This window comes from Euprymna scolopes, chromosome 3 (genome assembly GCF_053919585.1).
Source record: "Euprymna scolopes isolate OS-2025 chromosome 3, ASM5391958v1, whole genome shotgun sequence".
NCBI classification, from domain to species: Eukaryota; Metazoa; Mollusca; class Cephalopoda; order Sepiida; family Sepiolidae; genus Euprymna; species Euprymna scolopes.
This window is the reverse complement of record NC_136484.1, coordinates 151,112,464-151,136,317: the sequence shown is the minus strand read 5'-3', so window position 1 is coordinate 151,136,317 and position 23,854 is coordinate 151,112,464. Positions and strand designations below refer to the sequence as shown.

Sequence of the window (23,854 nt, the reverse complement as noted above, 5' to 3'; positions counted from 1 at the left end):
AGATATAGTTAGAATTAGTGTGTGCGCGCTTTAAGGATTGGCGACAAGTTAGACAACAGTCTTCACAACAGTTAGAGTTGAGAACAGTGTACGGTTAACGATAGTGACAGTTGAGAGATGTCAGTTGGACACAGTTGAGAACAGTTGCTAGTTTTATTGAGTCGAAGGCAGATTGTGGCTTGGACCAGGTTAGCAGAGTTTTGGGAGATCGAGATAAACTCACATCAACTAACGAACTCAGCCTCGACAGATATAGACGTTGTCTCTTAGAGGGTAGTTACACACGATAGTGTCACGCACACACCTAGAATTCAACTAATATTTACAAAAAGGTTGGGGCCAGTGTTTTCCTTTTGAGTTGTTTTATTTTTTGATATACTTGCGAGTCATCAATACGTGTAAAACGAAGAAACGGCCAGAACGAAACGAGAAAATGCAAGAAAAAATCCACGACACATAACGTTAAGGTTGGCGATCGTTGGTGGGTGTGGTAGCACGTGGTTTTGTCACTTTACTGCTGATTACTACTTGATCGTCTTCATGTCAAATGTCCAAATAATTCTTGACATAATGACCAAATGCAGTTCACACCTTTGATCACTGTTAGTACTCGCATATTGTACCTCAACTCTCAGCTGGAACCCATTCTGCCTCATTAATCCTTATCTTCAAATCGCTCATGGCCATAACAATCGTTACCCAATAGTAAAAACAAATGTCAGTTTATAAATTACGAAATGAAAACAAAGTAGAATAAGCGGTGGTGGTAGTGGTGGTGGTGATGATGGTTACGGGTACGTGAAGTATAAATAAAAATATTAACGTTAAACGACGCCATAAATATGTATGTAAATTAGATGGGAAAAGATTAAGTCTCTTTACTTCTATACAAGATTAATACTACTTCCATATACTGTTCTTACTTCTACCATCACTACTACTACTAGCACAACTACTACAAATTAATATAAGGACAATATCGAAGTAAAAAAATGAATTACTTTTAGTTATAATTGTTTTTACAGCAAGTGCTTGTTTGAGCTTCATTCAATGGTCCCTCGCCAAATTTTCAAACATCACTCAAGCTACAACTACTACCATCAAGTCTCCCTACTCTCTATCAGTGCCTACATCTAAACACAAATTCTATGAACAAAGTTTCTTTTTTTAGAACTTTCTGTCTATGGAGTTCTGTTCTAGTGGCTTGTTTCTTGGCTGATACAACATGGTCGTCTTCATGTCCTGTGAACATGTTCTTGCTACTCCGTCCCCTTAAATAGTCGAATTCTGCCCAATGCCCACTAAAAACGATCACTGGGCTGTTGTCTCACTGACCACTTTACACTTAATAACCCTTATCCTCGAGTAGACTATAGGCCTTGATAGGTGTTAACTTCCTAGAAGCTGTAAGAATTTCTTAACAGATATATCACAGTTTATAAATTTTAGAATGGAATAATTTTAGAATGGAATCGGACTACTGTTCTCATCTTGAGTGTTATTATCACAACGTTTCGGCTAATGTAACCACTAGTCGTCTTCATGTGTATCTTGTAGAACTCGATAATCTTTCTGTCGAAGTTGGGAATCTGTAGTGCATTTCGAACTAAACTCTTTATTTAATCCACGGAGGTAGAATGCTCCCATTCCGTCAGCCATGATCGGGTAGAAGCCTTAAGTAATTCGAAATTGAATCGCCCGCACTGATAATTAAGCATTCAACCTCTAGAAAAGTTTCACTTGCAACTGAATTTTACTTAGTATTTATCTATTAGTCAACTTTGAATAATCTAAATAATACTAATTATCAATCTTCATCTACAAATCCAGAAACAATTATTGATTATTTAAGAACTTATTTTTCAAAGATATTATTTAGAAATTGATTACACTTTTTGTAAATTAGAAGTTCTGTTCAAGCATAGAAATTGCAAATATATCGATTAGAAGCGAACGATTTTATGAATTAATTTAATAACTAAATGAAGGCAAATAACTGATACTTTGTAAAGTTGTGCAAGCATCCGGCGCCATTGGTTGTTACTATGAGGGCTGGATCCTTTCAATCAACTAATTAAACTTTTAGCGATGTCGGTTTTTCGTGTGAATGATTTGCACACAAAGTGACCATTTAGGTTGGTTATGTGACATGAATGGGTGAAACCCGTGAAGTGCTAATTCGTTAGAGATTTCAAGAAAGCAAATATGTCCTCCGCGATCTTTTCATTTTTTTTTTTTTTTTAACGTTTTCTTTCATTCGATATTCTTCAAGCTATTGAATATTTGCGATGGAAGCCAAGGAAAGTGCAACTAATAAAATCTTTGTTCGGGCCGCCTTAAAAGTCACGTCGCATTTTCATCGATTACCAATTTAATGAGTTAAAGGCCATGGTTTAAGGCGACAGAAGGAGTAATCGTATCGATTTACATCGGTCTATAAATGATTTGAGGAAACCATGTGGATGGTTGATATTATTTGTTTTTTTCTTTTTACAAATGTTGCTGTGGTGAATTAAAATTTCTAAATGCTGTAATCTTTTGCGCCTATTTATTTTGTTATTATCTTTTACCTGGTGGAGCTTTCTCTCTTACTCGCAATCGCCATTTTGAATACGCCGTCACATCGTGGATACACGAGGTCAGAATATAAAGCGAATAAAGCAGCCATGAAGAGACGGTACTAATAAAAGGGTTAGGGTTAATTTGCATGTGAATATCGTATTAATGAATTTGATACTTTTTATTTTTACGAATTTTGACGTGATGAATTAACATTTCTGATTAACTAGAAAATTACCATTCCGCCATTGACGCCAATGCTGGAATCGGAAATTTTGACCGATGGTAATAAAAAAAAATTAACAATATATTATTGGTCACGTCAACAATTTCTTCAGCAAAATTCTGCATTGGATACGTCATTACTATAATGTTTCATTTATTAGACTATAAAAATATGTAAATTTATTATATATTTAAATTTTTTCCAAAAATGCGCATTTATAAAAACAATTTGAATTTATTATTTGTTAATAATGGTTTGTTATTTTGTAACATATATTATATATATATTTAGTTAATATTAAATACTATTAATTACTGCTAATACAATTCTATAAAATATGTAATATTAATTAATAATTAGAGTTAAAATATTAACTAAATATAATATATTCTTTAAATCCAACTATTAAAAACAGTTTGGTTTTATTAGTCTCCAATAATTAAACAAAGTATGTAAAACAAATTATTATTTGAAAACAAAATGACAAAAATGCAAGGGAAATTTTTGTATTATTAAAACTAGTTGATATTTTGATTTCGGGTTTGGCAGCTATAACGGAGTGAAAATCTTCTATTTAATCACATTTCGAAGTATGTTTTATCTGATACGCTTTTTTCTTATCTTTCACGTGTTGAATCCTTTTTCCAACTCTCGATTGCGGTATTAAATATTATATGTCATCGTGGATTACAAGAGATCAAAATATAAATGAGAAAAGACAATAATGAAAAAAATGGTTACAATAGACTATTCAAGTTACATGAGAAAATTCATGTGAATAAAAATGGGATTTTGTAGTTAATTCACATTTTCAAGCAGCTTTGAGCTCTCCTGTTTATTTAGTTTCTATCTTTTACATGTCCTTGATTGTAGAAAAAAAATGGAGGCTACTTACGGATGGGTGTCGCTGTCCGTCGGGGGGGAATGAACCAGCATGAGCAGATCTGTCTCACCGCCTAAATAGACTAAGGGAGTGGTGGGAGGCTTGTTCCTATTGGTTATAAAAGGCAACCTACAACCATTCCCATTAATTCTTCTTCTTCTTCTTCTTCTTCTTTTGTCACTTCGCTGAGTAAGTTACGCGAGCGAGGCTAGAGTTTTGATTCCTTTTTCTTTTGATCTGTTACTTGTCCCCATTGGTTAGGGGCGCAGAGAGCATTCTTTGCAACCCCAGACGACAGTGAACTACCGGATCCTGAACTTTTTCCAACATCTTGCAAAGAATGTCCAATAACCCCTTCCTCCCCATTGACCCAATGGATGCCACTAGGGATAGAATATTATCAGAAAAGGAAAATTTGTCACACAGGATTCTGCGTCGCATATCTGCCTGTTCTGGACGCATGGGCTCTCTGGCATACTCCACCTTTAGGGGGCAAATTCTGGCTGATGTCGAGGAGTTGGAGGTATGCGTGGGTCAGTTGGACCGCCTGGATGGAAGAGCCCCTGATGAGAGCGAGGACGATTGGTTGAGGCAGAAGGTGGAATACCTTAATGCCGTGGAGGACCTAGACAATTTCCGCAAGTCATCTCTGCCTGGTCCCAGTGATGGATCTGTTCCCCAGTTGTTTGGAGCGTCTTCTGCATCGGGTAGGACTGCCGCCTCCTTCGTTGTCAAGCCTCCTCAGCTCCAAATCACGGGGCCCACCTTCAGTGGGCAGGAGGTGGCAGCTGATCCCCTAAGCTTTTGGAATTTTCTTACTCGTTTTGAGAACTGTGTATTTGATATGGCCAGCGATGCAGACAGACTCAACTTTCTGAAATGTTGTCTCTCTGGCGAGGCCCTACGGCTTGTCAAACATTTCAGCTGCACTAACTCGGATTATACTCGAGCCTTATCTATTCTTAAGCGTGAATATTTGGATCTCGACAGTACCGTGGACCATATCTTTGAGGACATCCTGAACTTCTCACCAAAAAGGAATGCTCCCCTCTCGGAATTGGGGGATTTTATCTCCAGGACAGCTTCCATGCTTGAGGAATTGGGGAACTTTTTTTCTTGCGATTTTTCGGTGGACACTTCTGGCGGGGCTAGGCTCATGAGCAAAATACTCTTCAGAAAGTTCCCTGATGACCTGAGGGGGGAATTGATGGCACTCGCAGATAGAAGAGTACCGCCTCTATCGGCTCTATTTGGGCTCACTGGTGAAGCTATTAAGCGGATGCAAATCAAGGGGCGTTCTAGTTCTTCGCTGCCGCCACCAAATGTTACAGGCCGCTGTGCGACACGGAAACCCAATCAATGGACTTCTGCTACTTCATCATTTGGGGCGGATGTTATAGGCGCTGACTCAGCCGGTTACTCTCGCTCCCTTTCACCCATCCTGTCTGTTACCTTCTCGTACGGGGCGAGTGAAGTTTCTGTGAATTGCCTTTTGGATACAGGCAGTGGGCGGACATATCTGTCTTCTCGTATTCTGGGATATCTGTATCCAGATGAGCCCGTTGGAGCCCAGTGTCAACTTAAGCTGTCTACCTTTCTTGGGGAGTGTCTACAACAATTTACGGAGGTAGTATTGGAGACCGACTTGGGCGCAGGAGACACGGTGGGGTGTCCGGTTTTGGTGTCTGGCACTCTCAATTTATCGATTCGGTTGCGGAATTTATCATCGATGTTGCGCACCTTCAGAAACATGGGCTGCTCACTGGCCGGCCAGTTCGAGGAGGGGCCCGATTTAATAACTATCGAGGGTGTGATTGGCCTGGACCTGATTCAGCACCTAGACCCCTTTAAACTGGTTCCGTGTTTGTGGGGTTGGGCCTTCTCGGTCCCGTCTGGATTAGTCCCGTTCGGAGATCTCGACTCCTTCATTTCGGATAATATACCCTCTCGTGATACAACTCATCTGTCCTTTAATACTATAATGGAGCATACTCCGCAGGTCGAGGCCTCCCATCTGTGTTTTGTGTTGGAGGCTCGACCTACCTACTTTGACCCCTTTGAGGATTGCTTTCCTGACAGTGCTGTCCAAAGAGGACTGGAACAGATAGTGAGCCTGGAGTCCTTGGGAATACCTGACCAAGAGGGGTTCTCTGAATATGATCAGGAATTAATACAACGGTTTGAGGAGACTGTGGAACTACGCGATGGTAAATACTATGTGGAGCTCCCCTGGCATCAGGATAGATTAGAAAAGGTGCCCTCCAACCACGCAGCATCATTGCGCATCCTGGACCGATTAGCCTCGAACTTAACAAAGAAAAACCGATATGCCGAATATTTGGAGGTATTCAGGCAACAGTAGAGAGAGGGTATCATTGAGGAAATTTTTGTCTCCCCTCAGGAGTTTGATCAATACATTTGGATACCGCATAGACCTGTGTTTAAGACGGATCCAACGACGACAACTAAAATTAGACCAGTTTTCAACTGCAGTTTGAAGACTGGAGGCGGACTGTCCCTAAACGAAGCGGCTCATTCGGGTGTCAACCTCACTGGGGACATTTTAAAACTGCTGTTGGCCTTTAGAACAAACCATTACATTCTGTTAGCAGACATCCGTCGTGCATTTCTGACGATTCATCTTAAATCGGAGGCTGACAAGAACCGGTTTTGCTTCTTTCTGAGGGAAGGAAGTTTCCTGCGTTGTTTCCGGTATACCACCCTTATTTTTGGTTTTACCTCCAGCCCGTTTATATTGGGATGTATCTTGAAGTTGCACGCGGCCAAATACCCACTGGATGCCTGCCGCCAGATGATGGCGGAAAAGTTTTATGTGGACAATCTTGTCGCTTCTGTGGCTGACCGGAATGATCTGTTTTCATTGTACTCCCTTGTTCGGGAACGCTTACAGGAGGGAGGTTTCATCATTCAGTCTTGCAATACCAATTGCGAGACCCTCCGTGCCAGAACGGAGAAGGACAGCACGTTGAGCACCCATGGAGAGCAGAGGTCCTCGGGTATCACTACTCCCCGCTTACCGAAGAATTGTTCGTACCCCATACTGAATGTGATGCCAACGCATCAAGCAAAAGGAGCATCCTTTCGGAAACAGCTAAGGTGTTTGACCCACTGTCTCTCTATTTGCCTGTCACTATCAGGAGTCGTATACTTATCAGAGCCATGTGGAAAGATGGTATGGGCTGGGACGATATCGCCTCTCCTGCCATCCAGAGTGTCTGGAGGGAACTTGCCGGGGAACTTTCAAGGTTGGGTGACCTACACTTCGACCGAAGGACCATAGTACCGGAGCTTCCCGGGGAGATGCACATCTTTTGCGACGCCTCCAAAGATGCCTATGGGATGGCTGTTTACATCGTACAGGGTGGTAGGCCCTCCTTGCTGTTCGCAAAGGCCAAGGTCGCACCCATGAAGGACAAAACCTTGCCGGTTTTGGAGCTGATGGCGGTCTTTCTTGCCTTCAAGTGTCTCCCCTCGATTTTGGACAGCTGTGAGGGGTTCATACCAACCAACTTGTGTGTAGCCACAGACGCTCAGGTTGTGCTGTCTTGGCTCCTCTCCCAAACCATGGCTTCCAATAACATTTTCGCCAGGAATCGATTAAGGGATGTGCTAATGATGAAAACTGATTTAGAGACTCACTATGGATTGCAAACCTTCTTTAAATACGTGAACACTCAGTCAAACCCTGCCGATTTGATAACGAGGGGCATATCCTTAAGGAAGTTCCGTTCCTGCCTAGACTTTTGGCGCGTAGGCCCTTCTTGGCTTGGCGGTAGGATCTCTCAGTGGCCGGAGCTGGATCTGCCTTGCTTAAGTGGAGTGTGTCAGCAGATGGCCCGAACTCCGGCAAATTGTTCTATCTCTCGCGAGCCGGGATGTGCTTCTGTCGTGTCCTTTGATCGTTTTTCATCCTTCTCCCGTTTATTGAGGGTCACATCCTTGGTTTTTAAGTTCTTAGCTATCAGACTTCACCATCAGTGGGATTGCGAATCCAGGGCAGCTACCTACCTAATGAGGACTATGCAGTAGCAAGGATTCCCTGCGGAACTTGAATACCTAAGGAGGCCTGACGGGGATCACCTGCCGGCTAGGGTTCGCGACTTAAACCTTTACCTGGATCATGATGGGCTGATTCGTTCGAAGGATAGGATCGACTCTTCCTTACACTACGATTATGGAGTTAAGAACCCTGTCTTGATAGCAAAACAGCACCCTGTGACACGGCTCATAATCATGGACTGCCATAAGGGGTGTTGCCACCTGGGGACCGGATCAACCCTGGCTGAACTAAGGTGGCGCGGTTACAGGGTATCTCAGGGAAGGCAAGCTGTTAACCTAATATTAGCTAAATGTTCGACGTGTAAACGTTATAACTCTAGGCCATCACCGCCGAACGCTTCTGCCGACCTGCCTTCACATTGGACTGACTTCTGTACCCCATACCAACACACCGGGATCGATTTTTACCGGCCATCTGTGGGTGTGGGATGGGAAAAGAAATATAAAAATGTATCTGTTATTGTTTACTTGTCTGAACATCAGGGCCGTCCACATAGAAGTGGTACCAGATATGAGCGTCTCCTCCTTCCTACAAGCTCTGATCCGTTTCACAAACCAGAACGGTGTCCCTGAGGCCTTATATAGCGATAATGCTAAAACTTTCAAGGGAGGAGGGCGACTCTTCAACCGGCTTGTGCTCTGCAAGGATTACCAGGACAGATATGGTCCTAGCAACATGAAACTGAAGACTATTCCGCCCTTTTCCCCTTGGTATGGAGGGGCATGGGAAAGGTGTATTCGAACTATAAAAAACTGCTTGTATAAAGTTGTTGGAAGAGAAAAATTGAACTATTTCTCTTTACTTACCATCATTTCCGACATACAGAGGTCGGTCAACAACCGACCTCTTACTTACATATCGTCGGCGGACAAGGATGTCACTGCCATTACGCCCAATATGTTCCTCAGACCTAATAAGTTCCCTGGATTATTATTCAGGTTCGATGAAGAGGCTCCTTCGGTTCCTCACGGCCGATCCGAGCTGATACGTACTCTGCAGCTTAGAGACCAATGGCTGAGTAGATTCAACGAGCTCTGGTACAAGGAATACCTTCTGGAGTTGGGAAGAAAGGCTCCTGCGCCATCTCGCCCCCAATCGGGAGATCGGCTTCGGAAGGATGATGTCGTTCTTAAAAAAGCCCTCTGAAGCCCAGGCCCTTCTGGGCGTTAGGTACTGTTACCGAGCTCGTCCAAGGCAACGACAACGTCGTTAGAGCGGCTCGAGTCAGAAGGGCTAACGGTCTGGTAGAAGTACATTCTCTAAAACACCTGTATCCCCTCGAAATCTCCTTGAACTCCCGCTGTCCTGTTGATGCTTCTCAGGAGGAAGAGCCTGATTCGCCATTGGTAGCTGAGGCTGAAACCTGGTTGTGCCCTAGCTGCAATCATCCTCAACAGAACCTAGCCATGATCGCCTGTGACGCGTGCGACAGGTGGTACCACTTCAGATGTGTGGGAATCGACCAAGAACCTCCAGAAAGACAAAAGTGGTACTGCCCTGAGTGTGAGCCCCAGAGAAGGCGTAGAGGCAGGCCGAGTCTGCTTCCTGCATAATGAATCGTGCCTTGGACTCCATTTTTCCCCCTTTTTTTCTTTTTCTTTTTTTTCCTTTTGTTGGGAGTGTGTAGAAAAAAAATGGAGGCTACTTACGGATGGGTGTCGCTGTCCGTCGGGGGGGGGGGGATGAACCAGCATGAGCAGATCTGTCTCACCGCCTAAATAGACTAAGGGAGTGGTGGGAGGCTTGTTCCTATTGGTTATAAAAGGCAACCTACAACCATTCCTATTAATTCTTCTTCTTCTTCTTCTTCTTCTCTTGTCACTTCGCTGAGTAAGTTACGCGAGCGAGGCTAGAGTTTTGATTCCTTTTTCTTTTGATCTGTTACTTGTCCCCATTGGTTAGGGGCGCAGAGAGCATTCTTTTCAACCCCAGACGACAGTGAACTACCGGATCCTGAACTTTTTCCAACATGATCAAACAACGTATTTATTTTGTGTAAAACATGCAACAGAATAGAAAAGCAACAGATAATTCATTTTAAAAAAAGGAAAACGTTAGCATGCTATCAATCAAAGCATTAATTTTAATTCAGCATCCATAAGTTGATCTTAGACTACTATTTATGTAGTTTGTTACTGAAGCATTTAAGTCTTTTGAGTTTACGTCTATATGAATGCATATACGTACATTTACATGTGCATGTCTATTCAATTAGAAGTGACGAGGACTGAGGTCCCGGGGGAGCCAAGTTTAAATTCAATCGCTTCCATCTGTATTGACAAGCTTCTCAGGCTCATTCATGTAAATACTTTATTCTAGAAAGAACCGCGAAACCAAATGTCAACAACAGAAACCAAACATTAAAAAAATTAGCACCACACGGAGTTTAATATAAAATGAGATATGACGAGGAAGAATTGATATCTTATCTCAAATCAGCACTATAAATTATTAGAACATTTATTTTTATATTAAAATTTGAAATTTACGAAAGCAAAAGAAAACAAACGATATGTGTTTTTGTCTTTATAAAATAAACATTTATTTATGTTTAAATGTGGCAAGCAAACTTCCGGCGCACGTACATCGTCTGCTGCCAAGGTCGCTGGAAAAATGGTCGGATCCTTCTACCGCTCCAGAATATATCTCACTGCTGATGCAATTCTCTGTCTATATAAAAGCCAAGTACTCCAAGGATGGAGTACTGCTGTCACATCTGGGAAAGAGCTGCTAAAAACAGCCTATCTTGCCTTGACAGAGTACAAAATAGACTTCGTAGCTTAGTGGAGGGTGCCCTTTTCTCTTCCCTGCAACCTCTCTCCCACAGAAGAAACGTTGCGAGCCTGTCTTTGTTTTATCGTTATTTCCATAGCAAGTGCTCGTCTGAGCTCCAATCTCTGGTCCCCCCCCTCACCAATCTTTCACGAAAAACACCCGTCTAGTTGAAACCACTGTCAATAAGTTTCCACACTCTATATCTGTGCCTAAATCAAAACGTAGATCCATGAACAAAGTTTCTTTCTTAGAAGTGCACGCTTGTGGAAGTCTCTTCCGTTTCCCACCGGACTACAACTTGGATGTCTTCAAGTCCAGCATAAATAAATTCCTGATAAACCGCCCCGTTAAGTAAGATACTTTATCAAATCTACATTACTAACGATTACTACGATATTGTCCCATTGGCTACTGTACACGCAATAACCCTTATCCTCGAGTGGCTTCCGGGCCTCGATAAGTGGTGACTTCCATGTAAAAAAAAAAGTTGGGTTCTTGCCAAACGACTTTTTTTCTTAATCATTTTTCTTTCTTTGAAATATAAAAATCTCTATGAATAGTAGTGTGGTGGAGTGTTAAAAATGACAGCTTGTGAGTTTCTTTAATTGCGAATACGGGGCTCACATTACAATGTTATAAGAAATAAAGTGACACTTTTTTTAAAATATCGTTATAAGTTTGAATATTCAATTTTGAAATTGAGGAAGCCAAAAACGATATGTGCTTTCTTTATCTCTCTTTCTTTCTCTCTCTCTCTCTCTCTCTCTCTCTCTTACCCCCTCTCTCTCTCTCTCTCTCTCTCTCTCTCTCTTTAAAATAAACTTTTATTATCTTTAAAGATATAAAGCAAATTTTTGACCTGATCGAGTCCTTGTCAAGCGACTTTTTTTCTATAAATTACTTTTATTCTTGAAGATATAAAAATATCTATGACAAAGGATGAGGAGAATATTTATACTAATAGACATTGTGTCTGCTAGAATGTTGTCAGATTCTTTGATTTGCCGAATAATGAGCGGTTGATATAGATGTGGCGACTATGATAACGGTCTTAATGAATGCTCTATAATCAAAACATATCTGCCATGTTTGCCATGCCCCACCACTTTTGCTCGATCTAGCAAACTTGATGTATGATACACCAAAATACTATGTATCATCTGCAACACATCGTAGCGAGATCATGTAACAAACAAAATGATGTGCAGTTACCTCTACGCATATCTGTAATTATTTAAAGTAAACTTTTGGTGTTATATCCTAACACAATGAACCTGTTGGAAAAATATTCTTGTTGATCTCGGTGGTCAGGCGACGGTCTAGAAGGTCTCATATAAAAATTAACTCTTCTAAAGAACATTAACCGCTCGGGATTGGAGTTCCTGTGCGTAATGAGTGAGCGAGTATCATGGCGCTTCAATTGTGTGAATGTTTCACTCTAAGTTCATAGACGGCTGAAAATAAGACAAAGACATTAAAGAAATACTAAAAAGTTTCTGATTTTATTTCATCGTTCATATTTGTAAGTAAAGCCTCAGTCTTAATATATTTTTAAACACATCTTAAATTTCGTTTTGTTTTGTTTTTTGTTTTGTTTTGTTTTGTTTTTTCTTTCTTTCTTGATCATAAAATACCTACTATACGTGTTTCGGGGTCGATCATCAATTATGAAATGGTGTCACTAGTTTCGAATTCTAAATCATCAAATCCACTTGAAAAAATATGCCTCCTCAAACGTGATGCCATGCTATGCACCACATAGATATTGCTAACTTAAAAATACATATTTAATGTTGATACTTTGTTTTGGAGAAAATCAACATTAATTTTAGTATTATATTCCGGTCAATAGGCACTCAGATCTTCCTATTAATATGTGGTTGCTTAAAAATATAATCAATTCAATGTTTATTCGTTTTTACTAAAAAGAAAAAAAAACAGTGCATTAAAAAATAGCAGGGTTTTTTTTTATTTATTTGAAATCTTCTAACTTTTACATCTACAGTAATTATTTTTTTTAAACAAATCTTGGCCATTTTTCTCTTTCAAATATTTCGGGCACAAACTAAAAGGAATACTAACAAAAACTTTAAGCAAAAGAAAAAAATAATCTTGGACGGATAAAAGGAATAGTAATAAATATTTTAAGCATAAAAAATAAATAATCTTGGTCGGATTAAGCCAAAAGGCGAACAACGAAATAATGAATGAAATCATACAAAATACATTCAAAAATTACTTTCTAAAAAGTATGGACATAGTAGAGAATAATGTAAGGCAACAAAATCGTTCAAATAATAATATATAAAAGATAAGGGAAAAGATTTACTTAGAATATGTTTAGAAGAAAGATACACCGTCGAAAAACCTTATTTTGTAAAGTTAGAACATCAAGTAATGTTATATAATCAATTTTATCATATTTATAATATGAATAAAACAATTCAATTTTTTTTTTAGTGATATGTAGTGTATAACGCTAAGCAAGCGTCAACAACCACCTGCTCTAGTTGGTGTTAGTTTATAAATATGAGCTATCTGCTCATACGTAAATTATACTTAATTTGCATATCACTACATCTCCCTATAACGGAAGGGCTTTATTCTTGTACTTCTTCTCGTGTCCTCCTTAACATCTTCTTTTACCTCTTTCCTTTCCCTTGGAGATCTGGATCTATCACGCCTTTCCCTATAATCACAGTGTTCCTCCTGCATATCTTGATCTTCCTTTTCTGTCTTGTGCCATTCTGCTTCTTCCTCTTCTACCTCGTCCCTCTCTACTTCTTCCTCCGTAGTCTCCTTCTGCAGTAACTTTTCTGTTACGTCAATAATGGGCAGCTCTGAAGGCATTTCCTCATCCGATTGTTCTTCTTGGGATCTTATTTGGTCAGCATGAGCTAGAACACTGTTCCCATTTTCTTTATTTAATATTGCAGTATTATGACCTTCCTGCATAATAAATTCTACTGTCTCGGCATCCGCATTCCTATTTCTTTCGTACCATATCTTTTGATTTGTGGCATATGATATAGTCAAAGGGGATCTTCATTATCTGCCCATTAAAGCAGATGCACTTTCTGGCCTGCCTGCATGCGGAATTGTTTTATGAGTTAGTAATAGTCTTGGTAGGAAAGTATCGATTTTCTCCTTCTGTTGCAAGTATGCTTTTATGCCCTTCTTTACTGTCTGGACCATCCTTTCTGCTATCCCATTACTTTGATGGTGGTAGAGACGGGTCTTGTAAAGTCTGCATCCTATTTTTCTTAGCCATTCATGCAAGTCAGCATCCGCAAATTCTGGCGCGTTATCCGTCACTAATGTTCTCGCTAACCCGTTTCTCGCAAATATTACTCCTAATATTTGTTTTACGATGGTACTTTTTTATCAGATACTCTCACACTTTAGGCCAACCTGAATATGCGTCTACTAATATTAATAATAGTCCTATCCCATTGACATAGACATGATCCATGTGTACACTGCTCCACGGTTCTGCTTTTCGAGGCCACACATGTATTTTATTTTGCTATAAATTCCTGAGTTCTGTGCATTTTTTGCATCTTTTTACGTAGTCCTCTACGTCGCTTGAGTACCCCGGCCACCATGCTTCCAATTCATCTTCTTTACATAGCTGCTACTCCACAATGTACACTTTCTATAACCTGTCCCTCTGTGTTTCTGGGGGAACTACCAAGTCTCCATTACATGTTACCCCGTTTTCTATTATCAGTTTATGTCTTATTTCTTTGAATGGTCTTTCAGCCATTGAACAATTTCCCCAGCGATTCTCTTTTATCCTCAACACTATTCTGTTTAACACTTGCTTATTTGCAGTTTCAGTAGCCATTTTATCTACAGATATTACATCGGTTTCTACAAGGTGCAGGAATGTATCTTCAATTTCTTCGTTTTTTTGTGTGTGTTTTTTTGTCCTTATCCTCTCTATAAAACCTCAATCTAGATAAGGCATCAACGTGCGATATCGTATTCCCTTTAACATACTCAAAATCGAACGTCATCTGTCTGATCGCCCAACGTAATATTCTGGACGTTGTAACTTTCGGTAGTTCTTTTCTTGGGTTGAAAATAAATATCAGTGGTATGTGATCACTTTTCAACAAATATTTTTTCCCATCAAGAACTGTCTTGCTCTATCCGTTGTCCATACTAGGGTTAGTGCATCCCTTTCTATATTCGAATAATTGTGTTCAGTCATTGTTAATCTCCTTGATAAGTACATTACGGGATGACCATTTTGATACAAGACACCGGATACCGAGTGCTCACTAGCGTCAGTAGTTAGAGTTATGTCCTTCTTAGGGTCAAAAATTTGTACTGTTGGCTTTTTCGCCAGAATCTGTTTTAAGTTTTCAAAGGTTCTATGTTGGTATTCTAACCAAACGAATTCCGCATTTTTTTTTCCTTGACTTCGTAAGTGGTTCTGTCAACTCATTATATTTTGGTACATATTTCTATAAAAATTTTCCAAACCCAAGAAAGACTACAACTCTTTTTTATTTTTTGTTGTAGACACTTTTAAAATTTTCTCTATTAGTACTTTATCTGGAGAGACCCTTTCCTTTGATATTGAGTAACCCAAAAATGATATTTTATTACTGTTGGTTACACACGTTTTTGTATTTACTGTCATTCCAGCGTCTCTTAGCCGGTTCAGTATATTTTCAGTTTTTTTCTTTAAATCATCTTCATTTAAATCTCCAACACATATATCGTCTTGATAACAGATGGTATTTTCAACATTTCCTATTACTTTTCAGTAGTTTTTGGAAAAATTGTACTTGCCGTTTTTATACCATACGGCATCATTTTCCACTTTAACAGGCCTATAGGTGTCTATATGGTCGACACTTCTTTAAACTTTTCATCTATGGGTATTTGGTGGTAAACTGGTTTTAGGTCTATCTTCGAGAATACTTTCATTCCGACAAGTTTATGTAAAGCTATTTCCACATTCAGAATAGTCAGCGCAAACTTTATGGTTCACCCCTATTTTATAATCTCTACAAATTCTCAAGTCACCGTCTTTTCTTTTATAATACCACAATGGGTGATGCCCATTTACTTCTTCCTGGAAGAGGCAGGTTCTAATAAGTCTGCCTTTATTCACTTTCGCAACTTAGCTACTACTAATGGTAATAAATGCACTGATACTTTTCTCGCTTCTTAGTAGGAGGGGGAACATTCTCTTTTAATTTCAGGTTACCTTAATTTTTTTAAACTGTCCTGTTTTTTTTGCCATTTCTATATCATTAATCAACTTCATTGAATTTATTTTTAATACGTCATTCCCCAATAGTTCATACGTTTTTCGGCAATTTGTAGCTATAATGGGTACTACTTCATATTTTTCTTTTATTTCTATTTAACCTTCAAAGTAACCCATTGCTATAATCGAGCCATCAAACTGACGTAATTTTATGTTGACTTTTTTTAAAACGGTTTTCCCATTTTTCTCGCAAATATCTGGGTATTATGGTCACTTCATTTCCAGTGTCTATTTGCATTTCAACAACATTTTTATTTTTGTATCTCCATTCTTAGATCCAATATTTTGTATATTATCTTTCTTTACATTAAAAATTTGTCTATTTCCATCCTCTATTTTTTCCACATTTTGAATTTTACATGTTAGAGAATGGATCGAGAGAAATATTGTAGACACGTTGACCGAAATTAAGGATCAGCTGATAGGATTGTGAGTCACGTGATCAGGTTAGCTGAATCGTAGAGATTTGGTTTGAACTTGGAAGGCGGGGGGATCCTAACGTGTGTAGAAATAAGACCAAGAGACACCAACCAGACCAGGGATTCACTTTCCATCCTTCTGCGAGACATCTGGAAAGTGAAATAAACTATAAAACCAATTCCTTGTCTTGAAATGAATCTTCGTCCAAAACAGGTTCCAGTCTCCCTCCAAGAGGCGAGATGATTCCAGATGGACCAACATCGACGACGCAGAAGGTATGTTGAAAAATACATGTACCACACACACACACACACACACACACACACAACGGTATATGAACAAATAGACAGAACAACTAGATGATCACACAACGTTAACTCTGACTAGACGATCAAACACGATCCTCTTTATGATACAACAACACAACAAATTCAAATTTTGGTGCCAGTGAACCAGTCCACCCGCACATGGGTAGAAAGAAAAAAAATCGAACCTGGGGATTTACCGTAGTGAAATATATATATATATATATATATATATATATATATATATATATATATATATATAGACACAAAAGAAAAAAAGAAGAAAAATAGACACATTAAAATTATATATAGATAGATTTGTGCTAAATTAAAAAGAAATAAGAGTAAAAAAACAGATAGCTCGATCGACATACAGATAACGAATTGTTGATTTTGAATATGAAAATTGAAAACACAGAAGAAAGAAAAAATATTAATACAGACAATGTGAAAATAGAAAGAAAAAATATTAACGTTACGGTGTAGAAAAAAATAAACAGGGTAATTGAAAAAAAATAGATGTATCGATTGACATACAGATAATAAATTGTTGATTTTGAATATACAGCCAATGTGTAAAACAGAAAGAAAAAAAAGAAATAGAAAAGAAATATGAACTTTAGTTACAGTGTGGGTGCCTGTCACATTACCAGAGAGAACGTCAATCAAAAATATTTGGTATGAGTAAGAAGTTACACAATTATACACACTTAAAATGTTGCAATTTTTAGACTGTAAAACTCGGCGTCTTTTGTGAAGAAACAATGGACAGGCTGCCAATGTGAATTTTTTTTCTCTAATTCTACGGTTTTTTCTTAGCGTGTGGAAAAATGTTATTCATTGTATGTAAAGCGATGTAAACTGTTTATGAAATGTTAAAATGTATGTTTTTTAGATTAAGAAAAAAACTCTAGAATTGGGTGACGGGGACAATTTTAGTTTCCATGGATTTGAACTTTTGCTTTGTGAAGGATTGTCTGGAAGTTTATAAGTGAGTCGTTTTTTGTTTTGTTTTGTTTTTTTAAACGACTATGTATTTTAATTGTAAATGTCTATGTATTTTTGTAAACGACTGTGATTTTTTATTTTTTATATTCTGGAGGTGGTAAAGGTGATGCAGCCGACCTCAGAATTTGATGACGTGGACAGAATTGGGTTTTCACGAAACTGTGTTTTGTTATTTGGAGTTTTATTATTGGTGAGATGAGACTTTGTGAATGCTTATAAGAATTTTTATTTTTATTTCTATATAATTGATGTTTTCTTGAATCGGTATTGTGCGGGATTTTCTTGTTCTTAGCATGTATTTTTTTTCGCAGAATGGAGAAGGAGTGAATCTTTGCCATGTGGGGTTTATTGAAATAATGAAAAATATAAAAAGTAACTAAATGTTGCTAATTAAGTAATAATGATAGTAATAATAATAATAAAATTGGGAAAAAGAGAAAGAAATAAGATTTAAGCAGTGTAAGAAATTTTTAAAAAATTAAAAAAGACATACTACTGGGTTGAATAAGGGTTCGACTAGTTCTTAAGTTTTGGAAGAGTCAAAGATTCCGTCGATATTTATTCTAATTTTCGAAATGGTTGTAGAATTTTTTGTGTCGTTTTTCTTTCGTGGAATTTTTCTCCGGGTGCGTAGTCATTATTAAAATTAATTAGAATTGAAATGATCTAGGAAAAATAAGATGATACTGAAGATGGTTGGCCTAGAATAAATTAGAATTTTAGAGAGGGGACTAAAATAGCAATTACGTAAGCGGGTATTTTTGAGTTTTTTCAGATGTGATAAGCCAAAAAAGAGATTTTCTTTTTTTAATAATTTGCTTTTTGTATATTTTTTTAAAGTCCATAAATATTTTTCGCAAGAGGAGTAACTTGCCGGGAAAGCATTAGAGATGTCCCGTTCGGAGAATAAAATGGACTCTGTGCAATTGAGTGCTTGAAAAAAAGCTGGTCGCACGTGACGATTTCAAGCAGGAGGTAAGACTTGGCTCAATTAATTAGAGACAGGCGTGGAGAGGATACGAGAATCCTTAAGGGTACCAGGGATCTATGAGAGTCGATACCATAGGCAAATCACATATGAGGTGAGAGAAAAGTAAAATAAACCGTAGGTACGTAAGAAGATATAACCTTAATTTTTTTTATATAGATGCATGAATGCGGGATATCTCTGCTGGGTCTAGGAAGCTCTGATGAGAGAAAAGAAAAATCACAAAAATCAGGTCATTAGCTAGAATTTAGGCGCAATTAGGAATCATGGCGCAACGATTCGGGGTTAATTAGTTAAGGGTGATATTCTCTAAATCTTCATCAAAATTCCAAGAGTTCGAGCAAGGAAATCCAAGTGAATCAGTGGATGAAAGGTATATCTTAAAATTTGGAAGCCAACCACAAAGATTAAGTATGAGCTTTAAGATGTCCCGAAAAAAGATAAGATAGTTACAAAATGAAAACAAAACCATACTTAAGAGAACAACCGGGCAAAGGATACGATCAGGTCACTTTTGGGTGAAAGTAGTCGTCAATTTCGAAAGAGGTAAAGTGACACCTCTAGTTTACGGCATAAGAGTGGCTGGATAAAGCAGCTGACGTGGATCAGGGGAGGAATACCCTACACTCAAAAAGTAATGCCAAGAAGATCACAGAGATTCTGATCTAATAATAAAAAAAAAATAAAATAAAACAAATAATAATAATTGTGAAGTCAGTTGGAAAGGGCTGATAAAGGAGTTTTTTTAGCCTGATCTTTCTTAGCCGTGTGGTTGTGTAGATAAAGGAAAAATGTACTAGAATTTAAAAATGCATACACTTTTTGAAAATAAGGATAGAAGGAATGTTAGAGAATGGATCGAGAGAGAGAGAGGGAGGTGTGTAAATTATATTGTAGACACGTTGACCGGAAGTCAGGATCAGCTGAATCGTAAAGATTTGGTTTGAACTTGGAAGGCGACGGGCGGCTTCACCAGACGTCTCCTCCTCGTCACTGGGGGGATGCTAACGTGTGTAGAAATGAGACTAAGAGAAACCATGCAGGCCAGGGATTCACTTTCCATCCTTCTGCAAGACATCTGGAAAGTGAAATAAACTATAAAACCAATTCCTTGTCTTGGAGTGAAATGAATCTTCGTCCAAAACAGGTACCAGTCTCCCTCCAAGAGACGAGTTGACTCCAGATGGACCAACATCGACGACGCAGAAGGTATGTTGAAAATACATGTACCACACATACACACACAACGGCATATGAACAAATAGACAGAACAACTAGATGATCACACAACGTTAACTCTGACTAGACGATCACACACGATCCCCTTTATGATACAACAACACAACATACATACTTCTTTGAAGTTATTCTTTTTTAAACACTTTGAACATATTTTTCCAAATGCTTGGCATTTTTATTTTTTCACTTTATGAATTTTTCCACAGTATGTACAATTTTTTTCTTTTCGTTTTTACCGTATGCGTTTCAGCCATTATTTTCTCGTAGGAGTTATTTTTATTTTGGTTGTAGGTATGTATTAATTCCTGCTGTTGTATAAATTCTAGACACATACTCAAGGCATGTTTGTAAGTTGTAACTGTTTCATTAGCTTATAGCTATGTGCCGAATTATGCATGCCTTCAATTAATCTTAGTTGGATTAACTCGTCTTCTGTTGTCTATTCTTCCGTTCCCAGTTTTTCAAAGTCACAGTATTTACTCGCACTTCTTAACGGGTGTAAGTATTTTACCATCGGTTCATCCACTTCCTGCTTCATTGCCATAAACTTGATCTTTTCTGCAATCACCAGTCTTTTCTTTGGCCTCATGTTTCCCTTGATAACCTGACTTATTTCTTCGAAAGTCATTTCTTCTAGTTCTGGAGGATAACCCCTTGTAGCAACCTTCATAATTGCTTCACAACCAGCGTTAGCCATGAACAAGTCGGTGATTTCATTTTCCCCCTCTCTGTTTTTGTTGTCTTTCAACTTTTTGCTTTTCGCATTAGCAGCGAAGCAACGAATCCACGTATCTACGCATTCCGGGTCTTCAAGGACCAGAGAATATCATATCGTCGACGCCATTGATATGTAGTGTATAACGCTAAGTAAGCGTTCAACAACCAGTCTGTTCTGGTTGATGCCAGTTTATAAATATGGGCTATCTGCTTACATGTAAATTATACTTAATTTGCATATCACCACACTGAGACTTTCAGTGATATTTATTTTTTTAAAGACTTTCAATAATATTCATGTTTTAGAAAGATTTTCTTTCTTCTTCATTCTGCTAGAAGTGTATTCTACCCATAGATATAGGAAATATGTGTCCGTGCCTGTTGATGACTGTTAAGCAAATACCGAATTCGATGTGCCTTGCGTATTGAGCGCTTTTTTATTTTATTTATCTATTTGAATAGAAGATATTTGTCGCATTATTGAAAATATTTCGTGAAATTACGAAGTTAAAACACCAAATAATGTTATATATTTTTATTAAATAAATGAAATCATTTATTTTTTTCTGAGATTTTCGATAATATTCACCTTTTTTCTTTTTACACAATGTTCAATGAGCGAGATCGGAGATGCGCCGCTGTACAACTCTTGCTCTCTACCGATACAAGTTGTGACAACAGGACCATTGCCAACGCCCTCAAAATACAAATCTGGGCTGTTCACTGTTTGAGTGTGCTGCTCAACGAAGTTTCCGGACACGATTATGGCCTTCGGTGTGCTTTCAAGTGAGGGCCACATTATGTCACCTCACATCTTCGAAGTCGGCTTAAAAGTCAATATCAAAGTGTACCTGGATTTGCTGAAGAGTGTGGTGACCCCTGGTGTAATCCGGTGACTGCTAGCAGACTTTAGGTGTGGCAGCAGAACTCGGCGCCGGCCCACAAGTCCAAACAGACTCAGGTTTGGCTTCAGAAGGAATGCCACAACGTTGTACCCTTCTCTCACTGCCCCCCTCCTCCTCCTCCTCCGGCCTGAATCCACTGTACTACTTTATTTGGTCATACGTCGAGAATATATTTTGGTTATACATCTCCCACAACACTAAAGCCAGCTGGATCGCCAGCATCCGCAGAGTATTCGCCGAGTATTCGCCGAGCTCTCGCTGGCGCTTTTGGAAAAGGCACGCTCCCAGTTCTGGACCCATATCAAGGCTGTGATTGAGGCTGGAGGCGGCTACATTGAATAGATGTCAGCCCTACTGCATAATCAAGCTATCTGGATTTATTTTATTAAATAAAAAATCCTTAATTAAAGCTGTAGAGACGTTTTCTTTAAGGCAACAAAATTTATTGTTCCACTCTGTAGGAGACGTAATGAATTCATGTTTACTAGTTGAACTTTTTGGGGTATAACCAGAGGGGGGGGGACAACGCAGTGGTAGCATCACACCGGTGTAGCACGAGGAATTGTAATCTGCAAGAGGATGCATAATAATAAATTTGAAGAGAAGATTTTCAAAAGATGAAAGAAATGTCTAATCTAGACTTGACAAAAAAGGAAAGATAAGTTACACTCGATAAATGAAATAAAAATGAGGGCAAGACGTACATGACATCTTAAACGTGTGAAGACAAAAAAAGAACATTAGAAATTACACTTTACTAAAGCTAACTTTTTGAGGAAGAAAATTTCACGACTAAAATTGATTTGTAACATATATATATACTATTACAAGGTTTCGTTAATAGTTTTCCTGTTCGTACTTGCGTAACTAGTTGATGAAATGAAATAGGCAGGGTGCACATTATTAAGGCAGTTTGTTTTTACGTTGGCAATACCCAAGTTTGAATCTCACTTAAATCTAAAGGTTTTTAAACTGGATACGTATTTTATAAATTAAAATATTAAAATAGCATAACATCAACGAAGAAGACATAAATGTTTTTGAAAATTAAGTAACCTGTTTTAATAATCCGCAAAAAGGAGACATACCGCGTATTTGATATTAATCCAAAGCGAACTACTTTGCTTAAAACATAATTTCTATTTTATTTTTCCTATAACCACAATGCGTACATAAATTTATCATAGTTACTAATTCTCTTATGCATATAGTAAGTAGCGTATTTTTTCTGGCCGTTTTCCTCTTACCAATAGTTTTGGTATCTTCAAGACGAAAGTCGATATGCATTTCTTGTCTTTGCGATAATCATCTTTCGATCTTTTTAGCTCCTTACATTAAGTGGCGTCACACCTTGTCTGAAGAGACTCGAATTAAAAATAAATAAATAAAATATTTAAAGTGAATGAAAGACTTATTCAACGACCAGGTTTTAAACGCCTATATCCGGAACATCAACAAGTTTCATCGAATGTCCTGCTGACTCTGCAGACCGAGAGCAGGCGTGTGAAGTTCATTTTAATAATGGCGATGGAGAGCCGCTCATACCACCAGGTCAACTTAAAATGGTCCCCGATATGGTGCATCATTAATAGATCAAGGCGATTCAGAATGTTTCGTGTGATAGGTTCGATCGCTCCACTCGTCTCCATGGCAATCAGTTGGGATACAAATCTGTTGGAAAGATCAGCGTATCATTCTCGTAAAGATAATGATACTAATTCTGAAGTTTTTGATATAGTAAGTGTCATTAAATGCCTTTAAATAATTGTGTGCATCTTGTAGTGTCTGATCGTAGACAAAAAAGAATAAAGATAAAAATGGATACCGCTTCTATTTATATGCTGGCGATCTCGTAAGGTAACGAGATTTCTCGTCACATCATATGTAAATGAGATGCTATCGGTTTGAATAAAAGGGCCTTTTTGTTGTTTTTTTTTGTTTGTTTTTTGCTGTTTTTTGTTTGGTTTTGTTTGTTTGTTTGTTTTTCAGAGAATGGATTGATTGGGAGGTAGCAGGTTTTGACAGCAGTGTGTAAAAATTAACACTAGAAATTATTAGTTGTAAGTTGAGAATAGTTGATTATTTAATCAAAGTATGTGTGCAAAACTATAGATACAAAAATTATTAAATGAGAAACTATTTACGTTAGGTAAATCTTAAAAATATCATAATTATAATGGATTCAAGTCAAACAAAGGTGGGTTGTATGACTAGTTCGATTGTGTTTACTGCATGTTAAATTAATCAACACTTAAAGATACAAAATGAACAAAATGCTTATATCTTTATCTGTATAGTATAGATATAGTGTATGTAGTAAATGTTGAACAAAATAGATATAGTGTATGTAGTAAATGTTGAACAAAATAACAAAACAATATGTCTTCATTATTTTGTCCAGATCCTGGTACGTACAAGATTAAATTATAAATTAATTAACCCATCATTATGAATTTTAGAA

The 23,854-nt window shown here is 38.1% G+C and overlaps 1 protein-coding gene across 1 annotated transcript; it reads left to right on the top strand.

Annotated features, from left to right (window-relative positions):
• The first annotated feature begins 8,196 nt into the window (after positions 1-8,196).
• LOC145262890 (uncharacterized) lies at positions 8,197-8,895 on the top strand. The gene has a single exon (XM_080119838.1). The coding sequence runs from the start codon at positions 8,197-8,199 to the stop codon at positions 8,893-8,895; it is 699 nt and encodes a 232-aa protein (XP_079975964.1).
• Positions 8,896-23,854: the final 14,959 nt, after the last annotated feature.